This window comes from Dendrobates tinctorius, unplaced genomic scaffold (assembly GCF_039654945.1).
Source record: "Dendrobates tinctorius isolate UK_male_01 unplaced genomic scaffold, ASM3965494v1 ptg000326l, whole genome shotgun sequence".
In the NCBI taxonomy this organism is placed as follows: domain Eukaryota; kingdom Metazoa; phylum Chordata; class Amphibia; order Anura; family Dendrobatidae; genus Dendrobates; species Dendrobates tinctorius.
In genome coordinates, this window is record NW_027361993.1 from 14,230,891 (window position 1) to 14,254,528 (window position 23,638).

General features: G+C 42.9%; 1 protein-coding gene across 2 annotated transcripts in view; it reads left to right on the forward strand.

Annotated features, from left to right (window-relative positions):
• The window catches only part of NPHP4 (nephrocystin 4), a 331,710-nt gene extending 327,565 nt beyond the window's left edge, over positions 1 to 4,145 (forward strand). For both annotated transcript variants that reach the window (XM_073561791.1, XM_073561792.1), the window contains one exon: positions 1,412 to 4,145. In XM_073561791.1, the coding sequence (XP_073417892.1) occupies positions 1,412 to 1,582 (171 nt within the window). In that variant the 3' untranslated portion in view covers positions 1,583 to 4,145. The remainder of the gene's footprint in view (positions 1 to 1,411) is intronic.
• The last annotated feature ends 19,493 nt before the right edge of the window (positions 4,146 to 23,638 follow it).

A 23,638-nucleotide genomic window follows, 5' to 3' on the forward strand; every position in this document is an offset into this window, starting at 1 on the left:
TGCGGCCGACCGTAATGGGATCATTCTACATGACGGAGCAGAGGTCGCATTTACAGATGATACTTCCTAGTGATTCAGATAATGGAGCAGATGATCTATTAACAGTGTTTGTTTTCAGCTCTCTCTGTACCCAGGAAAACACCAATATCCATTCTAGCGATTTATTACGGTCTTAAAGGGGTTGGGACAAATGGTGTGGAAAATGACAGTTCACAATAAAATATACATTTGCCCAATGCATGTTCATTAAAAATTTCACCTGTTTTCATCACTGTCAACCATCATGCTGGAAGTTGAGTAGTCCTTCAACTTTTTGACACAGAGGAAACTACTCCAGTCCCCTCCCCATCAGATCAGGTGACGAAAGGGATTATCAAATGATCACAGATCCCTGCTTTCTGTTTGGTTACTGATATGATAACATCACAACAAAGAAGAGAGAGGCATCACCTTCCTCTATGATCAGATGGCAAAGGATTGCAGAAAGAAGATGATGAAAGCAGTTTAATGGAGGTCACATGTACAGTTTTTTTTAATTTTATCATAATGGGCAACCCCTTCCTGATTTCCCCATCGGGTGCGCTACACAGCCAGCATCTGCTTATAACAGCAGCGTCCCGAGCTATCTCCGTTCACTGCTGTTTAACCATTTAGGTACCATGGGATGCCGAACCTACTGAAGGCTTCAGTCTCTGCCCTATGGGTTCTCGCATGAAACCGAGAATATAGGACATTTCAGTTTACTACATAAAATTAATAAAATTAATTAACCCATACGGTCAATGATGTAAAGAGGGAAAAAAACGTAAATCATCATAATTGTCATTTTTTGGTCACTGCGCCTCCCTAAAAAAATGTAATAAAAAGTAGTCAAAATGTCTTTTCATTCTTTTTTTTTTTTTTAGTTCCATCAATGGCAAAATTACATTTTCAGAAAATAGCGACAAGTCAAACTTTTTTCTTTACAAAGTTTTGAATATTTTTTTAGCTACTAAAATGATATATACTATATACATAAAATATTACTTTAATGTGGCTGTAATCGTACTGAACTGTAGAATCCTATTGTAAGGTCATTTTTTTTTTTAATCGTACACACTGAACGTCGTCAAAACAAAGCTCAAAAAACAGTGGTGAAATTGTGGTTTTTTTTTTAAACATTTCATCTCATTTGGAATTTTTTCCTCATTTTTCTGTACCTTCTATGGTAAAATGGTTGCTATTGTTCAAAACTACAGTAAAACAAGCCTCATGTGACTAGGCTAATGGAAAAATAAAGAAAAAAGTTATAGCTGTTGGAAGAAGGGAAGGAAAAATTGAAAGCACAAAAAATGAAATGAATTGATTTGAAGTAAAGGGGTTGGAACCATTGTTGTTCTTACAATCCCCTTCTTTTATCCATGTCTTGTAGGTCAGCGCTGGGGAAACGTACACAATTGGGCTACGCTTTGCGCCTGGCGAGAGCTGCGGACAGGAAGAAATTCTCATTTTTATCAATGACCATGAAGACAAAAATGAAGAGACGTTCTGCGTCAAGGTCAACTATGAGCAAGCGAAGAAAAAAGGTTCTCTAAAGGTGTAGAGTAGAGGTTAACGTCCTCCCAGTTCCCATAGTTTCACTTGCCTCTTTGCTCATATCTCTACATGCCCAAGCAGGTCTCTGCAGAAATCTGTGCCAGGCATAACTAGCTGATAGACATGGTCATTAACCACGCAGAGGTCTGTGCCAGGCATAACTACCTGACAGACATTGTTATTAACCACGCAGAGGTCTGTGCCAGGCATAACTACCTGATAGACATGGTCATTAACCACGCAGAGGTCTGTGCCAGGCATAACTACCTGACAGACATTGTTATTAACCACGCAGAGGTCTGTGCCAGGCATAACTACCTGATAGACATGGTCATTAACCACGCAGAGGTCTGTGCCAGGCATAACTACCTGACAGACATTGTTATTAACCACGCAGAGGTCTGTGCCAGGCATAACTACCTGATAGACATGGTCATTAACCACGCAGAGGTCTGTGCCAGGCATAACTACCTGACAGACATTGTTATTAACCACGCAGAGGTCTGTGCCAGGCATAACTACCTGATAGACATGGTCATTAACCACGCAGAGGTCTGTGCCAGGCATAACTACCTGACAGACATTGTTATTAACCACATAGAGGTCTGTGCCAGGCATAACTACCTGATAGACATGGTTATTAACCACGCAGAGGTCTGTGCCAGGCATAACTACCTGACAGACATTGTTATTAACCACGCAGAGGTCTGTGCCAGGCATAACTACCTGACAGACATTGTTATTAACCACATAGAGGTCTGCGCCAGGCATAACTACCATTATAGACATTGTCGTTAACCACACAGAGGTCTGTGCCAGGCATAACTACCATTATAGACATTGTCGTTAACCACACAGAGGTCTGTGCCAGGCATAACTACCTGACAGACATTGTTATTAACCACGCAGAGGTCTGTGCCAGGCATAACTACCTGACAGACATTGTTATTAACCACGCAGAGGTCTGTGCCAGGCATAACTACCTGACAGACATTGTTATTAACCACATAGAGGTCTGTGCCAGGCATAACTACAATTATAGACATTGTTATTAACCACATAGAGGTCTGTGTCAGGCATAACTACCTGATAGACATGGTCATTAACCACGCAGAGGTCTGTACCAGGCATAACTACCTGACAGACATTGTTATTGGCCACACAGAGGTCTGTGCCAGGCATAACTACCATTATAGACATTGTCCTTAACCACACAGAGGTCTGTGCCAGGCATAACTAGCTGATAGACATGGTCATTAACCACGCAGAGGTCTCTGCCAGGCATAACTATCTGACAGACATTGTTATTAACCACATAGAGGTCTGTGCCAGGCATAACTATCTGATAGACATTATCGTTAAACACGCAGAGGTGTGTGCCAGGCATAACTACCTGATAGACATGGTCATTAACCACACAGAGGTCTGTGCCAGGCATAACTACGTGACAGACATTGTTATTAACCACATAGATGTCTGTGCCAGGCATAACTATCTGATAGACATTATCGTTAAACACGCAGAGGTATGTGCCAGGCATAACTACGTGACAGACATTGTCCTTAACCACGCAGAGGTCTGTGCCAGGCATAACTACCTGATAGACATGGTCATTAACCACACAGAGGTCTGTGCCAGGCATAACTACGTGACAGACATTGTTATTAACCACATAGAGGTCTGTGCCATTCATAACTACCATTATAGACATTAGTGTAAACAAGCCACTATGTATGGACAACTCAATTATATAAAAACAATAGGACTAAATATGTAAATAAAAAATATAGTCTTTAATAGATCAGATTTGGGCAATCATAAAAATAGACATTATAGACATTGTCCTTAACCACACAGAGGTCTGTGCCAGGCATAACTATCTGATAGACATTATCGTTAAACACGCAGAGGTGTGTGCCAGGCATAACTACCTGATAGACATTGTTATTAACCACACAGAGGTCTGTGCCAGGCATAACTACCTGATAGACACGGTCATTAACCACGCAGAGGTCTGTGTCAGGCATAACTACCTGATAGACATGGTCGTTAACCACGCAGAGGTCTGTGCCAGGCATAACTACCTCATAGACATTGTCATTACCACGCAGAGGTCTGTGTAGGAAATAACTTTCTCTACTGATTCCTTTGCCTTGTTTCTCTATGTGCTGACACTGACCACCAGGGGGCGCTATTGTCTATACAAACTCCTGTGCAGCTGTTAGACAGTGCCACTTGGATAGTTGTGCTGGATGCAGATTTCTAGGTTGAGATCTGCTGCAGGACGGCGATGGGGGATATCAGAATTTGTGGGAGTGAAGCAAGTTGAAACTTTAGGAAATGTAGAATGCCAAAAGTGAAATTTCTATTTTTAATTTTCTTTAATTATTTTCCCTTCCTTTAGGTATGAATGTGCAACTCATAAAAGATCTATGAAAAATCACTTTTCTAAAATATATAAAAAAAATATAAACTACGGTAATTAGAGCAAACATTTCTGGCTGAGAAGTTCAGCTCTATTTAAAGAAATGTGTACTGTACAGTTGTGGCCAAAAGTATTGACACCCCTGCAATTCTGTCAGATAATACTCAGTTTCTTCGTGAAAATGATTGTGCAAACAAATTCTTTGGTATTATTATCTTCATTTAATTTGTCTTAAATGAAAAAACACAAAAGAGAATGAAGCAAAAAGCAAAACATTGATCATTTCACACAAAACTCCAAAAATGGGCCAGACAAAAGTATTGGCACCCTCAGCCTAATACTTGGTTGCACAACCTTTAGCCAAAATAACTGTGACCAACCGCTTCCGGTAACCATCAATGAGTTTCTTACAATGCTCTGCTGGAATTTTAGACCATTCTTCTTTGGCCAACTGCTCCAGGTCCCTGATATTAGAAGGGTGCCTTCTCCAAACTGCCATTTTTAGATCTCTCCACAGGAGTTCTATGGGATTCAGGTCTGGACTCATTGCTGGCCACCTTAGAAGTCTCCAGTGCTTTCTCTCAAACCATTTTCTTGTGCTTTTTGAAGTGTGTTTTGGGTCATTGTCCTGCTGGAAGACCCATGACCTCTGAGGGAGACCCAGCTTTCTCACACTGGCCCCTACATTATGCCGCAAAATTTGTTGGTAGTCTTCAGACTTCATAATGCCATGCACACGGTCAAGCAGTCCAGTGCCAGAGGCAGCAAAGCAACCCCAAAACATCAGGGAACCTCCGCCATGTTTGACAGCAGGGACCGTGTTTTTTTCTTTGAATGCCTCTTTTTTTCTCCTGTAAACTCTATGTTGATGCCTTTGCCCAAAAAGCTCTACGTTTGTCTCATCTGACCAGAGAACATTCTTCCAAAGCGTTTTAGGCTTTTTCAGGTAAGTTTTGGCAAACTCCAGCCTGGCTTTTTTATGTCTCGGGGTAAGAAGTGGGGTCTTCCTGGGTCTCTTACCATACAGTCCCTTTTCATTCAGACGCCGACGGATAGTATGGGTTGACACTGTTGTACCCTCGGACTGCAGGGCAGCTTGAACTTGTTTGGATGTTAGTCGAGGTTCTTTATGCAACATCCGCACAATCTTGCGTTGAAATCTCTTGTCAATTTTCCTTTTCCGTCCACATCTAGGGAGGTTAGCCACAGTGCCATGGACTTTAAACTTCTTGATGATACTGCGCACGGTAGACACAGGAACATTCAGGTCTTTGGAGATGGACTTGTAGCCTTGAGATTGCTCATGCTTCCTCACAATTTGGTTTCTCAAGTCCTCAGACAGTTCTTTGGTCTTCTTTCTTTTCTCCATGCTCAATGTGGTACACACAAGGACACAGGACAGAGGTTGAGTCAACTTTAATCCATGTCAACTGGCTGCAAGTGTGATTTAGTTATTGCCAACACCTGTTAGGTACCACAGGTAAGTTACAGGTGCTGTTAATTACACAAATTAGAGAAGCATCACATGATTTTTCGAACAGTGCCAATACTTTTGTCCACCCTCTTTGTTATGTTTGGTGTGGAATTATATCCAATTTAGCTTTAGGACAATTCTTTTTGTGTTTTTTCATTTAACACAAATTAAATGAAGATAATAATACCAAAGAATTTGTGTTTGCAATCATTTTCAGGAAGAAACTGAGTATTAGCTGACAGAATTGCAGGGGTGTCAATACTTTTGGCCACAACTGTATATAAGGCTTGTTTGCGATGTGAGCTTTTAATGACCCTTTTTTTATTTGTCTTTGATTTAAAGTTTTATATTATATAAATATCTATTTTTATAAGATTTTATAACTTTATAATTGTTGGAGTGTTCATTTTGTATACAGTGTTTTAAATAAAGTTTTGCATTCAGTAATTTATATATGGATGACCTAGTGCCTGCTGTGACTTGTAGTCTGTGCGGAATGGGTAACCACAGACATCAAATTTTAGACTTCAGAGTACTGGGCGGCCAAGGAAACCCATCCAATATTGCAGTATTTTGGTTACTGGTATTTCCTACAATTATGTGCTCTTCATAAATAAGCGGTCCTGTACCCTATCCTGATTCCCTTTTTAATAAATAGAATTCCAGAAATACAGTGAACACTGACACCTGTTTAGTAGCTCAATATAAAATAGCAGATTTATGTGTCCTTTTGGGTGATGTCACTGTAGATTCCAGAATGATGGTCAACTACATTGTTAGCAGACATTGCAGAAAACCAAGAGGAAGTTGCAAAATCTTAAACAAAAGTGAGGAGACCCTTTGTCAAGGGAATAAGATCGATCTCAGGTTACATAATTATACCTATGCCCGTGCCATGGCTGGAATGGACAAACATGGCTACTACCAATATCTCCTAATAACCTTCTTCAGTGAGATAACATAAAAGTGGCACTCACCATCCCAAAAAAATAAATTGATAATTAGGACCCATTGAACCACTGATATAACTCGAATTGTCTATCCTCCAAAATACTACCTTTGCACCCCTGCAGCCAGGTTTTAATATGTAGATTGTAGAAAATAAAGGATCTGTTTTATCGTGAGTGCCGCTTATTTCTCATCTTATTGAAGACAGTTATATTTGCTCTTGTTGAAGTTGAGCACAACGAGATCCCATCAGTCAAATTGTGTGCCCCAATTATCAGAGAACAAGGTTTTTTTATGGTGCCGAATCACCCTTGTCTTACTTTCTATTTTTCTAAAAACCTTGTCACACTATATTAAAGGGAAACACCACTAAAAGACAGAGTTCTTCATGGATATAATAAATTATTAATTATTTTACCCTCCATAATGATTCCTTCTACAGGTGTACTATTTTGTGTGCAGTGGTTTTAATGTTTGCAGCTGGTGGGTCGTATATAAGATGTCCTCGTTCATTAGAAGATCCTAATGGGCTGACGGTTCAGTAGAAGATCCTAGTGGACCAGTGGTTCAATAGAAGATCCTAGTGGTCCGGTGGTTCAGTAGAAAATCTTAGTGGGCTGGATGTTCAGTAGAAGATCGTAGTGGGCCAGTGGTTCAATAGAAAATCCTAGTGGGCCGGCGGTTCACTAGAATATCGTAGTAGGCTGGCGGTTCAGTAGAAGATGCCAGGGGCAGTGGTTCCGCAGAAGATCCTAGTAGGCTGGCTGTCCAGTACAAGATCCTATTGAGCCAGTGGTTCAATAGAAGATCCTAGTAGGCTGGCTGTTCAGTAGAAGATCCTAGTGGGCCAGTGGCTCAATAGAAGATCCTAGTGGGCTGGCGGTTCAGTAGAACATCCCAGTGGGCTGTCTGTTCAGTAGAAGATCTTAGTGGGCCAGTAGTTTAATAGAAGATCCTAGTGGGCCCTCGGTTCAGTAGAAGATCCCAGTGGGCTGGCGGTTCAGTAGAAGATCCCAGTGGGCTGGCAGTTCAGTAGAAGATCCTAGTGGGCCCTCGGTTCAGTAGAAGATCCTAGTGGGCTGGCGGTTCAGTAGAAGATCCCAGTGGGCGGCGGTACGGTAGAAGATCCTAGTGGGCCGGCGGTTCATTAGAAGATACCAGTGGTTTGTGTTTTTTGTTCACCAGCACTTTTTTGCACAGTTGCTGCAGGAGAGAGGAGGATGGAGGCCAATATCCAACATTGCATCTTCCTGAATTCAGTTCTGTGTCATACAGGGTTGTTTAAAGCCCAGTGACAAATGTTATTGTACAATACTGGTCGTAAATCTGGTCACATAAGAGTGCTGTGCGTTGACAATGGATCTGTGGGAATCTGGTAGGTGTAGCTGCCAGTTTGGTTTCATTCCATACAGGGACTTAAAGGGGTTGTCAGGGTATTTAATTTTGATGACCTATCCTATCAAAGAGACAAGGAGTCGATGTGCATAATCGCCAGCGGCTGCTACACATTGAACTATACAGTGTAGCTCCATTTAAGTGTTTCCATCCCGCCACTGGAGCACACATATCTGATCATAAGTGTGACGGCTGATCTTATATTGATGCCATCAGTATTAATGCCAATGACTGGAAAGGGTTGGATCCAATAGCAAACACTTGGATGCCCCCCTTGAACGTTTCTCTCTTTAATATGAAAGTCAAGAAAGGACACATTTTCCCGCTAAGGTATGTTAAAAAAAAATGCAAGCAGGCTGCCAAAGAGCTAAGCAATTAGACTACTCACAAAAATTTAGGGATATTTGGCTTTCGGGCAAAAGATTCAATTAGAATTGGTATTAAACAGTCCTCCTTATCTTGCTGTTCACATTTGGACATCAGGAGACCCAAGACGACACCTAATAATTGATCACCAGGAGCTCGCCATTTGCGAGCCTTCAAGCAGGATGTTTTCAGACATAAGTGGTCACTGAGCATAGAGTGTTGCAGAGTCATTAGCGGGTTGCAACAGTGATACAGAGAGATTGGAAGAGTCACAGAAAGACAGAGAAGTAGACGTCCTTGGGCCATATCCCACACTGTGGACTATGCCCTTCGGAACCGGATGATGAATGCCACACAACTCCCGCCACATGTAAGGGAGGTGAGAGGCACCCAAGTATCACGTGTTTACCACGATAGAGAGTAGCCAGAAGACTGCAGCTTCGGATTTTACCTACTCCTGCACTGGTTAGAAGCACTTCACCTTCATATTAGACTGTGTAGTTTTCTTTTGGCAGTACAGGTGTTAATCTGCTCAGATGAGAGTTCCTGAAGAGTTTAGGCTCTCAGCTGTGCAATGTTAGCCACTCCCATCTCCTACGTAAACTGGGTCCTTGCTAGCTCTCATTGTCAGAGCAAGCTTATGCTACATGGCTGGTGGTTATTGGAGAAGGCATTTGGTGGATTTATCTGTGACTGTTGCTAGGTTTTGAGTGTGTGATAATTCCCTTTTTTCTCCTAATTTGGTTTACCACCATCCTCTACTCCCCGATGCATCCCTCTGTTACTTGTGTGAGTATATTTGAATGTTTGATATTTTTCGTTACCCCTGTTTGTATTACCTTGTCAGTCTGGTTGGTGTTTTACGGTACACTACTACTCACCTCTTCCCTGGGTAGGGGAAGGGTACAAATTGAGGGAGGATTCAGGAGTTAAGGCAAGGTATGTGGCCCCAGTGTCTTCATCATCAGAAGTAATCTGGGGAACAGGGCAAGCTTGGTTCGCCCCTAGTGTTAAAGACAGGGAAGGAGCCCCTGGTCCCAGGACACCTGACAACACAGGTGTGACATTAGCTCTGACCAAAACTATTTTTTGATCCATTATGGATCCTATCACTGCTCTGACAGAGCAACTGCAACAGGTCAGCCTGGAGGTGGCAGATCTACTTACGGTTGTTTTGCAGCACCTTAACACATTAGATTCGCCAACCTTGACTCCTAGGCAGCCCTTAGTAGAGCCCAAAATCGCTTTGTCTGACAGGTTCTCTGGGGGGTGTGACAAGTTTACTGTTTTCTGGGGGGCCTGTAATCTATACTTCAGGTTACATCCTTGTTCCTCAGGAACCGAGGAGCAATGGGTGGGGATAACTTGCTCCTTCAGGGTGACCCCCAAGCATGGGCATTCTCTCTCCCTTCTCACTCCCAGTCACTGCAGATGGTCGAGGATTTTTTTCTGGCATGGGGTAACTTATAGGATAACCCCAACCGCATCTCCCTGGCTGAGTCTACACTACGTCACCTTCAGCAGGGAGACAGGCTGGCGGAGGAGTATTGCTCTGAGTTTTGGAGTGGAATGACTGCACGCCGTAGCCAGTTCTGTGAAGGGCTATCTGTAAGGGTGAAGGATGCCTTAGCCCTGTATAAGACTCCAGTTTCCCTTGAGGCGGCCAGGTCTCTGGTGATCCGGGTGGATCGCTGTCTTAGCCAGAGACCTAAAGAGGCATCCCAATGTGCAGGAGGTCCGGGGCCAAGAGAAACTTGGTTCGAGTCATCTGAGGAACCCATGCAGTTGGGAGAGGCAACTCGTTCTCGAAAGCAGTCTGTTGTTCGGCACAAAGGGGAGTATGTTTTTACTGTGGTAGAAAGGACCATTTTGTGAACATGTGTCATTCTCTATTTCATGGTAAACAGTTGCCAGAAAACTAAGGAGCCCAGGTTGCTGGGAGGTTAGGAACCCGGGTGTGCATATCTCCTCTGTGGCTAGGGCACAATTTTTTATGCCAGCTGAAATCTATATGGACAAAAATAAGGTGGTTATTTCAGAATTTTTGGACAGTGGGGCGGGGTTTAACTTGATCGATGCTAGGGTTGTCCAGGTCCGGGGCCTCAAACCACATACACTGTCCAGACCAATAACCATAATCGCCATCGATTCCACACCCTTGAGACAGGGGTATTTTACTCAAGCCATCCAAGGGTTACATCTACAGGTAGGTGCCATGCACTCAGAAGGTATTGACTGTTATGTGCTAGAGGGTCTGCCCTCTTCTGTGGTTCTTGGACTTCCTTGGCTCACTCTGCACAACCCTGTGGTAGATTGGCAGACTCAGGAAGTGGTAAAGTGGAGTGAGTATTGTCAAAGACACTGCTTGGGTACCCAGCTTGCAAGGGTGGATACCCAGTCTGTGCTTAAATACCTGTCAGATTTTTAGGATGTGTTCTTGGAGTAGGGGTGTCAATAACTTCTTTCCCATCATCCTTATGACTGCGCTGTTAATCTTGTCCCTGGGGCCAAGCTGCCTAAAAGCAGATGATATATCTCTGGTCCAGAGAGGCAAGCCATGAAGGACTATATCATGGAAACTTTGGCAAAGGGTCATATCAAATCATCCTCATCCCCCATTGCAGCAAGGTTTTTTTGTAAAAAAAAGAAAGATGGGGTTATGCCTCTGCCTAGATTTCCGTGAAGTCAATCAGATCACCATGAATTTCCCCATGGTGGGACGATTAAAGGATTATCTTATCACAGTCTGGGATCCGTATCCGCTCCCTCTGATCACGGACCTCTTTAATCAGATTGTAGGAGTAAAATGCTTTTCTAAACTGGATCTCAGAGGGGTGTATAATCTCATTCGTGTTAAAGAGGGGGATGAGTGGAAATCAGATTTTCATACACCTGAAGGACACTATTAGAACCATGTGTTGCCACTTGGGTTCACAAATTCTCCCGCTGTCCATCAGTACTTTTGTAAATTACTTCTTTAGTCACCTAGTAGGTAGATTTGTGGTAATCTATCTTTATAGCTTATTAATTTATTCACCTGACCTTAAGTCACATCTGGTACGTCAGGCAGGTCTTACAAATACTCAGACAATAAATTGTCAAACCTGAGAAATGTACAGTGGGGAAAAAAAGTATTTAGTCAGTCAGCAATAGTGCAAGTTCCACCACTTAAAACGATGAGAGGCGTCTGTAATTTACATCATAGGTAGACCTCAACTATGGGAGACAAACTGAGAAAAAAAAATCCAGAAAATCACATTGTCTGGTTTTTTTTTCATTTTATTTGCATATTATGGTGGAAAATAAGTATTTGGTCAGAAACAAAATTTCATCTCAATACTTTGTGATATATGCTTTGTTGGCAATGACAGAGGTCAAACGTTTTCTGTAAGTCTTCACAAGGTTGCCACACACTGTTGTTGGTATGTTGGCCCATTCCTCCATGCAGATCTCCTCTAGAGCAGTGATGTTTTTGGCTTTTCGCTTGGCAACACGGACTTTCAACTCCCTCCAAAGGTTTTCTATAGGGTTGAGATCTGGAGACTGGCTAGGCCACTCCAGGACCTTGAAATGCTTCTTACGAAGCCACTCCTTCGTTGCCCTGGCGGTGTGCTTTGGATCATTGTCATGTTGAAAGACCCAGCCACGTTTCATCTTCAATGCCCTTGCTGATGGAAGGAGGTTTGCACTCAAAATCTCACGATACATGGCCCCATTCATTCTTTCATGTACCCGGATCAGTCATCCTGGCCCCTTTGCAGAGAAACAGCCCCAAAGCATGATGTTTCCACCACCATGCTTTACAGTAGGTATGGTGTTTGATGGATGCAACTCAGTATTCTTTTTCCTCCAAACTCGACAAGTTGTGTTTCTACCAAACAGTTCCAGTTTGGTTTCATCAGACCATAGGACATTCTCCCAAAACTCCTCTGGATCATCCAAATGCTCTCTAGCAAACTTCAGACGGGCCCGGACATGTACAGGCTTAAGCAGTGGGACACGTCTGGCACTGCAGGATCTGAGTCCATGGTGGCGTAGTGTGTTACTTATGGTAGGCCTTGTTACATTGGTCCCAGCTCTCTGCAGTTCATTCACTAGGTCCCCCCGCGTGGTTCTGGGATTTTTGCTCACCGTTCTTGTGATCATTCTGACCCCACGGGGTGGGATTTTGCGTGGAGCACCAGATCGAGGGAGATTATCAGTGGTATTGTATGTCTTCCATTTTCTAATTATTGCTCCCACAGTTGATTTCTTCACTCCAACCTGGCTGGCTATTGCAGATTCAGTCTTCCCAGCCTGGTGCAGGGCTACAATTTTGTTTCTGGTGTCCTTTGACAGCTCTTTGGTCTTCACCATAGTGGAGTTTGGAGTCAGACTGTTTGAGGGTGTGCACAGGTGTCTTTTTATACTGATAACAAGTTTAAACAGGTGCCATTACTACAGGTAATGAGTGGAGGAAAGAGGAGACTCTTAAAGAAGAAGTTACAGGTCTGTGAGAGCCAGAAATCTTGATTGCTTGTTTCTGACCAAATACTTATTTTCCACCATAATATGCAAATAAAATGAAACAAAAACAGACAATGTGATTTTCTGGATTTTTTTTTCTCAGTTTGTCTCCCATAGTTGAGGTCTACCTATGATGTAAATTACAGACGCCTCTCATCTTTTTAAGTGGTGGAACTTGCACTATTGCTGACTGACTAAATACTTTTTTTCCCCACTGTATGTTCTCGGTTGAGGAGATCCCTTTTCGAGGGTATGTGTTATCGTCCACTGGTTTTCGCATGGATCCGTTGAAAGTCCGGGCGGTACTGGAGTGGCATCGTCCTGAAGATTTGAAAGTGTTCCAATGGATTTTGGGTTTTGCCAACTAGTACTGTAAGTTCATCAAGAATGTTTCGGTAGTGGCCATACCTCTGATGGATATGACCAGGAAAGGGACAGACTTTTCCTAATGGTCCAGTCCGGCCAGGGAGGCATTTGATATTTTGAATGAGTGTTTTAGATCTGTGCTGATTCTCATATAGCCTGACATCACTCAGCCTTTTTTTTGTAGAAATTGACGCGTCTGAAGTGGGGGTTGGGGCTGTATTGCCGCAGGGTGAGTCTCTGGTAAATGGTGTCCATGTGCATACTTTTCTAAAAAAAAAAATGCATCTGCATAGAGAAATTATGACATTGGTGACAGGGAACTCTTGGCAATCAAGTGGGCCTTTGAAGAGGGGCATCATTTTTTGGAGGGAGCAGTTCATACGTTGTATTAATCATGGATCATAAGAGTCTCGTATATCTAGACTCTGCAAAACGTCTAACGCCTTTCCAGGCAAGATTGCATTGTTCTTCACCAGGTTTAACTTTTTTGTCGCTTATAGGCTGGGGAACAAGAACATTAAGGCAGATGCTTTCTCTCGTTGTTTTCCTGGGGTGGAGATAATTGTGAACTGGTTCCTATGCTACAGAAAGGGTTTTTTATTTAGTCTGTATGCTTCGATCTTGAAAAAGAGGTTGTTGACGCTCGGGGGGACGCCCCTGCTGCCTGTCTGTTAGGTAAACTGTTTGTGCCTGTGAGTCTCTGTCTGAGAGTTCTTAGTGAACATCATGATTCGTTCTTTGCCGGATATCACGATAATAAAGCCACCACAGATCTTCTTGCTCTGCTTTTTTGTTGGTCAAGGGTACATCAGGATGTCCGAGAGTATGTAGCTAACTGCATTGTCTTTGCGCTTTCTAAAACCTCTCATACTCGTCCATCGGAGTCTCTCCAACCATTGGCAATTGCCAGTAGATCTTGGACTAATTTATTGGTCGATTTTTATCACTGATCTACCCGTGTCAGCAGGTAATACTGTAAGTTTGGTGGTGGTGGTGGACAGATTTAGTAAAATGTCACATTTTATTGTGCTACCCGCTTTACCTAATGCCAAGACCTTGGTGCAAATTTTCATCAGAGAGATTGTAAATTTACCTGGGATCCCCTATCTATAGTGTTTCTGACCAGAGGGTGCAGTTTATGTCCAATTTTTGGAGGGCGTTTTGCACTTGTTTAGGGATCCATCTGTCGTTCTCTTCAGCATTTCACCCGCATTCTAATGGGCAAACTGAATGAGTTATCCAGAATCTTGAGCCTTATCTTAGGTGTTTTGTGTCTGAGAATCAGGAGGATTGGGTTACCTACTTACCTCTGGCTGAATTTGACGTAAATAATCGTCACAAGCCTACTGGTAAGTCCCCATTTTTCCGGGTATACAGGCTTCATCCTCAGTTCAGCTCATTTATTAGGAATCGTTTTTCTGGATTGCCTGGAGGAATGCTTTTCATCACCAATTACATCTGTGTGGCAAGTGTTTGTTGATAATTTGAGGAAGATGGGGTCCAAATACAAGTGTGGCTGATTGGAGACATTTGGTGGGTCCGGACCTGTGCGTTGGCGACTTGGTGTGGTTGTCCTCAAGGAACATTACGATGAAGGTTCCCTCTGGAAAATGGGTCCCAGGTTCATCGGTCCTTATAAAATTGTGACTGTCATCAATCCCGTAGCATTCCCGCCCACCTTTAGGATCTATAATGTGTTTCATCGATCTCTACTCAAAAAATACTTTGCTTCCTCTGTACAATCATCACTACTGCCATCTCCTGTCATTGTGGATAAAAGTTTAGAATTTCAGATAGCAAAGATCGTTGATTCTCACTTAGTTCGTCAGTCGCTTCCGTATCTGGTACACTGGAAGGGCAGCGGCCCTAAAGAGAGGATGTGGATACCAGCATCTGACGTCCATGTGGCCATAATGATCCGGTCTTTTCACGTGGCCCACCCTGATAAACCGGAATTTCAGGTTGCGGAGGTCCCTTGTAGAAGGAGGGGTACTGTCACGGGCTTACCAAGACAGAAAGGAGCCAGAAGACCGCAGTGTCTCTCTTGTGCACCGTCCCAATAACAGTGCCCCCTTTGAAGCCTCTTAAAAAAAAAAAAAAAACCAGTAACTTATACACAGTGTTCCAAATTATTATGCAAATTGGGTTCCATTGTCATACTGGTGTTTTTTTTAAATAAACTCATGGATGGTACTGTGTCTTGGGTCACTGAAATCAATCTCAAAAGTGTGATAATGAGTGTGCCAGGTGAGCCCAATCAATGGAAAACTACTAAGGAAAGATATTGTCAGGATCCGGTCAGCGCCGGCATGCAGCATCCGCTGAGCAGGGACTCACCCGCACTGTAGGGGGGCCCGGGGTCAGGTACAGCCGGAAAGTACAGATACACAGGACCTGTGGACGCTGAAGTTTAGCAAGCAGTCACAGGACCTACGGTCATGTGACTGCAAGGGGGCGGGGCTTAGCGTCCTGCTTTCAGAGATGGCAGGACGCAATACAGAAATACTCGGAGTCAGGCAAAATGGAGGTCATACACAGAGATATCAGCAAAGTACCAGGGATGAGACAGAACGGATAGTCAGGGCCAAGCAAAAGTCAAAACCAAACAGACATAGAAGGTACCAAGCAGAATCCAAAGCAATATCCAGAGAACAGACCGAATCATACACAGAGAATCAAGCAACCAGGACACAGCACTAACACACTCAGAGGTCACCACACAAAGCCAAGGGTGAAAGTACAACTGACGAGGGATGGGAGCTTCTTGAGGCTACAAGAAGCCTCTCCAGAACCAATGAAAAGCCACCATAATAGGTCCCAGGTATGCAGGTAAGAGTCTGCACTGAGATCAAAACATTAACCCCAGAAGTGCCGGTCACCCAGCACTGGTATCATGACAGATGTTCCCTATAATTAAGCATGGCACAGACTTCAAACAATATGGGAAAGAGAAAGGATCTTTCTGCTGCCAAAAAGCTTCACATAGTGCAAGGTCTGGAACATGGTATGAATACATTAAATATTTCATGAAAACAACTGTGACCAATATACTTTTGTGCTCTGTATCAGCCACAAATCTCAGATGGGTTTGCACAGATGAAGGCATAATTAGGAAGGTTTCTGTCAGACAAATTTATTAGATTAAGAGAACAGCTGCTAAAATACCATTACAAAGCAGCAACCAGGTATTTGAAGCTGCTGGTGCTTCTGGAGTCCCACGAGCCTTATGGTGTACAATCCTTCAGAGACTTGCAGTTGTGCATAAACCTACATTTTGGCCATGCCTAAAAGTGCTCAAAAAACAGTCTCTCACTGATGAGTGTCATACAGCTCTGAATGGATCAGATGGATCTAATAGTGGATGGCCACCATGTCCCAAAAAGGCTGTGACGTCAGCAAGGAGATGACAGAGTCATGTTTTGGGTTGGGGTCATCTGGAAACAGCCGATGGGACCCTTTAGGGTCCCTGAAGGTGTGAAAATAAACTTAGCAAAGTATAAAGAGTTTCTGACTTTTAAATGCATTAAGACTTCAACCCAAAACCTTTAATTATTAGATCTCAGTAATAATGTCAGCTTTTATGCCTCCTACCGAGTGACGCTTCCCTTTGGGCCATTACAAAAGTAATCACTTAGTAGTTCTCTCTTGCCTACCATCCCAGTAACCCTGCCCTTTTTGAAGCCTCTAAAAAGAAAGAGAAAAAAAAACAACTTGTGCGAACAACTGCCAAGTGCAGGTAGGAGGCATTGACATCATTCTGACATGTCGGCGTCTCTTTTCCAGATGTCTCAACGGCTTTCTTCCTAAACCAACCCGCTAATGACTGCCAGAATTTTGATTAGTTGAAAGTGGCCGCCCCCCCACAACTAATCTACAGTAAGGCAACTAAGCATTTGTGCCAGTTGCCCGATGCTGGTGATACAGCTGCTGGCCAGCCCAGAGTCCCCTGGGTTTTATGGCCGCCTCTATGGCAGGAGTTACACCACTGACCACATCCATTGCACTGCTGATCATAAAACTTTTTTTCCACAAAAAAACCCTTTTATTGAGTAACTACTATGATAAGTTTCCCTTTAAGTGGCTTATAGCTGAATTCTACCCTTTCAGCTTTGCTTTGATGCTTGGTTATGCCGGGGGTGCATGTGCCTCGCTGACATGGTACAGAGGGTCCTTTCACCCTTTGTTTCATTTAATATTTATAGCATATTACAGAGCCGGTAACCCCGACACTTACTGTGCATCTTTCCTTAAATATGAATTTCTTGAAGGCTGAAGAACAAAGCGATTACAAGGCAGGTCCCTGTATTATATTTCTCTTAAATAACAACTTAAATCACAGGCGCCGTTGATGCCGCTGCTCTTTGTAGCTAGTCAGGAATGACCTTCAGCTCTTTGGTTGCCGCGCAGCCCTCTGAATAATGATTGTTACTATTGTATCCCTACAGAGCACCCTGACACTCTTCTTGTCCAATTAATGTATCTAAGCAGGGGTTAGAAAATTCTCAAGCGCAAAATGAATCCCCTGTTTAACTCTCTGGGCGTCCGGAGCCGCTCCATGTCCACGTATAGAAACCTAGAGAGAAGAGCGTACCGGCTGGTGAAGACTATGGCCACACGCAGCTCTCGGCTGCAGCAGTCACGTAGAGTTGGGCCTTGAAGGATTTGGACTGAGGCAAGAATCTTGATACTTTAGTGTCAGTACAACTCAAAGGATTTGAAGCAAAGCTATCCATATGTGATTGAACTGTAGACTAAAAGGGTTGGCCAGGATTTTAGAAAAATACACTTTAAAGGGAGCATTATTAATATTATCAGAAAACATATAAATATCATTTAAAACAGCTTTTTTGGTCACATATATTCATATAATTTGTGTTAAAAAATAAACTCGGTAATTTGGCAAATTTCACAATGACTGCTACTACTATAATAGACTTCCAGCTCTTTCAGGAAGAGTTTCCAGCCATTTCCTCCAGCATGAGGGGCAGGCACACAGCTGATAATGTAATGCAGGATCCAGCAATCACAATAGGCGATGTCACAGCTGACCACCTCCCCCTCCCTTTACAATGACCTTTTGCACTGCTCATTAGATGCTTCAAATCAAAAGATAGGGTCAGAGCGATTCTAGTGCTGCTAATGTACATGTTCATTTTCTTGAACAGCGGAAAGTTAGAATGTGAAATAACCCAGTGGACGGGATGAAAATTTAAACATTTCTCAATTTTGTTTTCAACACAGATTATGATATGAAAAGAAAACTATTTTAAAGATATAAAAAAATACATGAACATAAAACCTGATTTTAACAATGGGTCATTTGATGATAAAACATACCATTTAATTCATTCCTGACATATGACATACAGTTGCGGCATATGCCAGGTCCTTGATTTGGATGCGGGCTCAGAAGCTGACATCGTTCCCGGCAGATGATGGCTGGTTTAATCAGCCATCATGTGCCTCCAACAGCGGCAGGCGGAGCAGTGCTCTCCCATGACTTATCTAGTTAAATGCCGCTGTCATTCTGACAGCATTTACAGCTTTGCTGGCGTTGGGGTACATTCTGTGTGCCCATTGGGACGTGAACGCTATGCTCCTATAGGTGACATGACGGCCAAAAAAATCAAACACATAATTGGCATTGCTAAGTCTATGAAAGTCCGATATATAATATTTTATATTTGTTGGTGCTATATAAATAAAATTATTAAAATCTAAATATATCAAAATATAAAATAAATTAACCCAATTGGTAATGAGAAAAAAAATGAGAAAAAAAGTCAAACCTTTCCGGCTTCTGCAACCCTGCAATAAAATGCAATAAGAGGCGATCAAAACATTGTATCTATACCAAAATGATATCGCTAAAACATGAGATCAATGCCCAATGTCCTCACACAGCCTATTCACCAAAAATTGAAAACGTTACAGGTCTGGGAAAATTGTGACACAAGGAACTGTGGAATTGCACTTATCTATATACTTGGAATTTTTCCCCCACTTTCCGGTGCATCACATGATAAAATGAATGATGTCTTTCAAAAGTACGATTAGTCTTGCAAAAAATAAGCCCTTATACTGCTGTGTGATGGAAAAATAAAAAAAAGTAAGACGTCCTGGAAAAAGGGGAGGATAAAAACAGGAGACTGGCTGTGGCGAAAAGGGTTAAAGTGGGGAATGTGATAAAAAAAATTAAGGCTAGGTAGAAACTGCATTCTGTAGTGGTTTGATGACGTCTGCCTAAATCCCTGAAAAATGGGATTCCGATGTTCCCCTGATAAAGCCGTTCAATACAATGAAACAAACAGAGCTTAGATTGATTCGATTTTTTCTCCTTTGCAGCAGTGTCTGTCTTTTCAGACGTACAATAAAATGTGGTTGTCTATGCTGAACGTTTGAGACAGCGTTATGACGTGGGCATGTATGGCAGCCAAAGGGAAGAGGTCACTGGGGATTTCAGGATGACTTCTGACATACATAGAGCTGTAAGCTGCCACAGTCTGGTCAAATATTGCAAAACTGCAGGTGGATAATGACCAAAATATACTGTAAAAGGATCTCCCCGTGTTTGCGTGGGTTTCCTCCGGTTTCATCCCACACTCCAAAGACATACTGATAGGGAATTTAGATTGTGAGCCCCAATGGGGACAGTGATTATAATGTCTGTAAAGCTCTGTGGAATTAATGGCGCTCTATAAATGAGTAAAATAAATAAATAATGGCCGGATAAGTCGTCTGACCTCAGCCTGGTTCGGCATGCATTACACCCAATCAAGACAGAAATGAAGGTGTAAAGACTCAAACAGGCAGCAACTGAGGACAATGGAAGTAAAGACTGACAAAGTATCTCAAGGAAGTTTCCACAATAAATGGTGGTTTTGGGGCCATGTCTTCTGCTGGTGTAGGTCCACTGTGTTTTTATCAGGACCAAAGTCAGCGCAGCCGTCTACCAGGATATTTTAGAGCACTTCATGCTTCCCTCTGCCAACAAGCTTTTTGGAGATGGAATTTTCATTCTCCAGCAGGACTTGGCACCTGTCCTCACTGCCAAAAGTACCAATACCTGGTTTACAAACAACAGTGTCTGTGCTTGATTGGCCAGCAAACTCGCATGACCTTAACCCCTTAGAGAATCTATGGGGTATTGTCAAGAGGAAGATGAGAGACACCAGACCCAACAATGCAGACGAGCTGAAGGCTGCTATCTACCTGGGCTTCCATAGCACCTCAGCAGTGCCACAGGTTGATTGCTTCCATGCCACGCCGCATTGATGCAGTAATTGATGCAAAAGGAGCCCTGACCAAGTATTGAGTGCATTTAATGTACATACATTTCAGTAAGACAACATTTTGGATTTTAACCCCTTAATGACCCCAGTTTTTTGGGGGGTTTGCGTTTTCGTTTTTCACTCCCCTTCTTCCCAGAGCCATAACTTTTTTATTTTTTCATCACTATGGCCACGTGAGGGCTTATTTTTTGCGGCACGAGTTGTACTTTTGAACATCATCATTGGTTTTAGCATTTCGTGTACTCGAAAATGGGAAAAAATTCCAATTGCCGTGAAATTGCAAAAAAAGTGCAATCCCACTAAATGCTAAAACTGACCTGCCATTATGATTCTCCAGGTTATTACGAGTTCATAGACACTAAACATGTCTAGGTTCTTTTTTTTCCAAATGGTGAAAAAAAATTCCAAAGATTGCTAAAAAAAATTGCACCATTTTCCGATACCCGTAGTATCTCCATTTTTCGTGATCTGGGGTTGGGTGAGGGTTTACTTTTTGCACACCGAACTGACGTTTTTAAGAATACCATTTATTTGCAGATCGCTCGTTATTGCATTTTAATCTAATGTTGCTACGACCAAAAAATCGTAATTCTGGCGTTTTGATTTTTTTCCCACAACGCTGTTTAGCAATCGGGTTAATCCTTTTTTTTAATGATAGATTGGGCGATTCTTAAAGCGGCGATACCTAATATGTGTATGTGTGATTTTTTATTGTTTTATTTTGAATGGGGCGAAAGGGGGGTGATTTAAACTTTTATATTTTTTTTATATTTTTTTCAGATTTTTTAAAAACTTTTTTTAAATTTTGGCATGCTTCAATAGCCTCCATGGCAGGCTAGAAGCTGACATAGCCTGATCGGCTCTGCTACATATAGGCGATGAGCAGATCGCTTACATGTAACAGAATTACAGCATTGCTATGAGCGCCAACCACAGGGTGGCGCTCATAGCAATACCTCATCAACAACCATAGAGGTCTCCAGGAGACCTCTGGTTGTGATGGCAAAGCATCACTGACCATCGATCACATGACTGGGGTCGGCGATACGCGTATTTCGGGCCTTACAGCTGGAAGCGCTGGTTAAATGCCGCTGTCACCTGCACCTATTGCGGGCACATGTCAGCTGTTCAAAACAGCTGACATGTCCCGGCTTGGATGCGGGCTCACTGCCGGAGCTCTCATCAAAGTGGGGGATCTGACCTTGGACGTACTATTGCGTCCAAGGTCAGAAAGGGGTTAAAATATATTTTTTTCAAGCTGGTGTTATAAAGTATTCTAATTTATTGAGATAATGACTTTTGGGTTTTTATTGGCTGTAAGCCATAATCATCAACATTAACAAAAATAAACACTTGAAATAGATCACTCTGTAATGACTCTATATAATATATGAGTTTCACTTTTTGTATTGAAGAACTTAAATAAATTAACTTTTTGATGATATTCTAATTTTGTGAGAAGCACCCGTACAAGGATCCCACACTGAATGGTGTTGTTCCTGTAAGATGGTGGAAAGCGGAAAATGAAGTTAGTCAATGTTCCACAACACTAACAACTAAATGCCACCATCTGCTGGTTTAGCCGAACAGATGGGAACTTAAAGATGGTGGGAGTATTCACAGGGGGAAGAGCTTGAAGGTGACGCTGAGTTAAGTGACAGCTGTGGTGCAGTTGCTAAATATAAAAGGCTGGGATGGTGAAGCGGGAATTCAGTTGGCGCCAACATGTGAGAAGACGAGGATGCACGGGCAGAGTACACAGCTTGTGGTTACTCCTGGAGTAGAGTCTCTTGAGAGCATCTTGATACCAGAGCAGGTGAGACGTCGTTGGTCAAGCACCAAAGTCTAGACTTCGCGGGTCAAGGCTCAACGTCCATTCCCCGCTGGTCAAGCATCGAAGGTCGTATGCTAATCCTTGGACAGGAACAGCAACATAGAAAAATTCAGAAAAATATACCAGAAGGAAACAGCCTTACCAACACCAGTGAGATCAAAATGCAAAGGCAGGATGCAGCAGACCCCCATTATAAAGGCAGGGGCAGCACAGGTGCAAACTACTAATAAAAGCAGCCACTCACAGACCTACCTAAATTATGGACGGGGTGGCTGTCTAGTAGAAAAAATGCACACAAATGAGACTTGAGTAGAACGCCAGTCCTTGGACAGGACAGAAGATCTGTTGTGCTGAGAAGTCCTGGGTGAAGCGCGGGCCCTTACCTCTAGCATAGACGTATGGTGCAGAGTGTAGGTCTGGCTTCAGGGAACAAAGGCGGTCAGTGTGAGGAACGCACTGGGTACCAAGAGATTCACATATTAGGGATTGGCGACCTAACTCGAAGTACCGGTGACCCCTGTTAGGACCATGGTTACAAACAGAGGTGTCTACAAACGAGTACGATGGTGACGGGCCTAGTGCTGGGAGTGACGTCTGTTCAGTTGAGATACCAAGGCCCTGATAGTCGTTCAACTACTAGATATTAAGGACAGTGTATATAATAGCATGTTGAATAAGGTATCACATTTAATTTAGTAAGCGCTATACCATACTGTATTACACTTATTACCTATCATACCGTGTGTACTTGCATATACATATATAACTACAACTAGATTCAGTTTCTGTGTTAAATGAACAGTGAAAGTTGACTACAACTGCATTCTGATTGCGTTGTTGCATCCAAGTGACCTGCTTACATCCCCTATCTGTTAATCTTTGTCCCCAGTTGCAGTTTCTTATGAAAATAAAAAAACACACCGTACTTTGGCAAATCACTGCCGTTGCTCCCGTTTTCTGACATTGGCTGCGGCACGGAGTTCATTTCGACAGCCACTCAGTGGCTGAGTGGGGTGTACTGTCATCACTGACCAAGCTGCTGAGCTCACTGGCTGTCGCACTGTTGGTATGACGTCAGCACCGTAGTCAATGGCAGAGACCGGGAGCAGTGGAGAAGACTTGCTGGTGGAACTGGGAATGGTAAGGATGGCGCGGTTTGTTTTTTATACTAAACTTTGCCCAGGGATGAAAATTTCCTGAAAGGGGACAACCTCGTTGAGGGAGTCTTTAACTACAAGGTATACACAACAGTGCCAGCTGTAGTGGTTCTTAAAACAGGGTCCTTGACAATAGCCTCATAAAGGTGATAACAGTACCCATACTACAGTGCCCCCATTTCTTCCAGCACCAGTTTCCCAACACATTTCAAGTCACAATACCCTTTTAAAGGCCTGTCTTCAGGGTTTCTACCTGTGATGTTAATGCCACCATTAGTAGTTTTGGTGATGGTGGCAGAA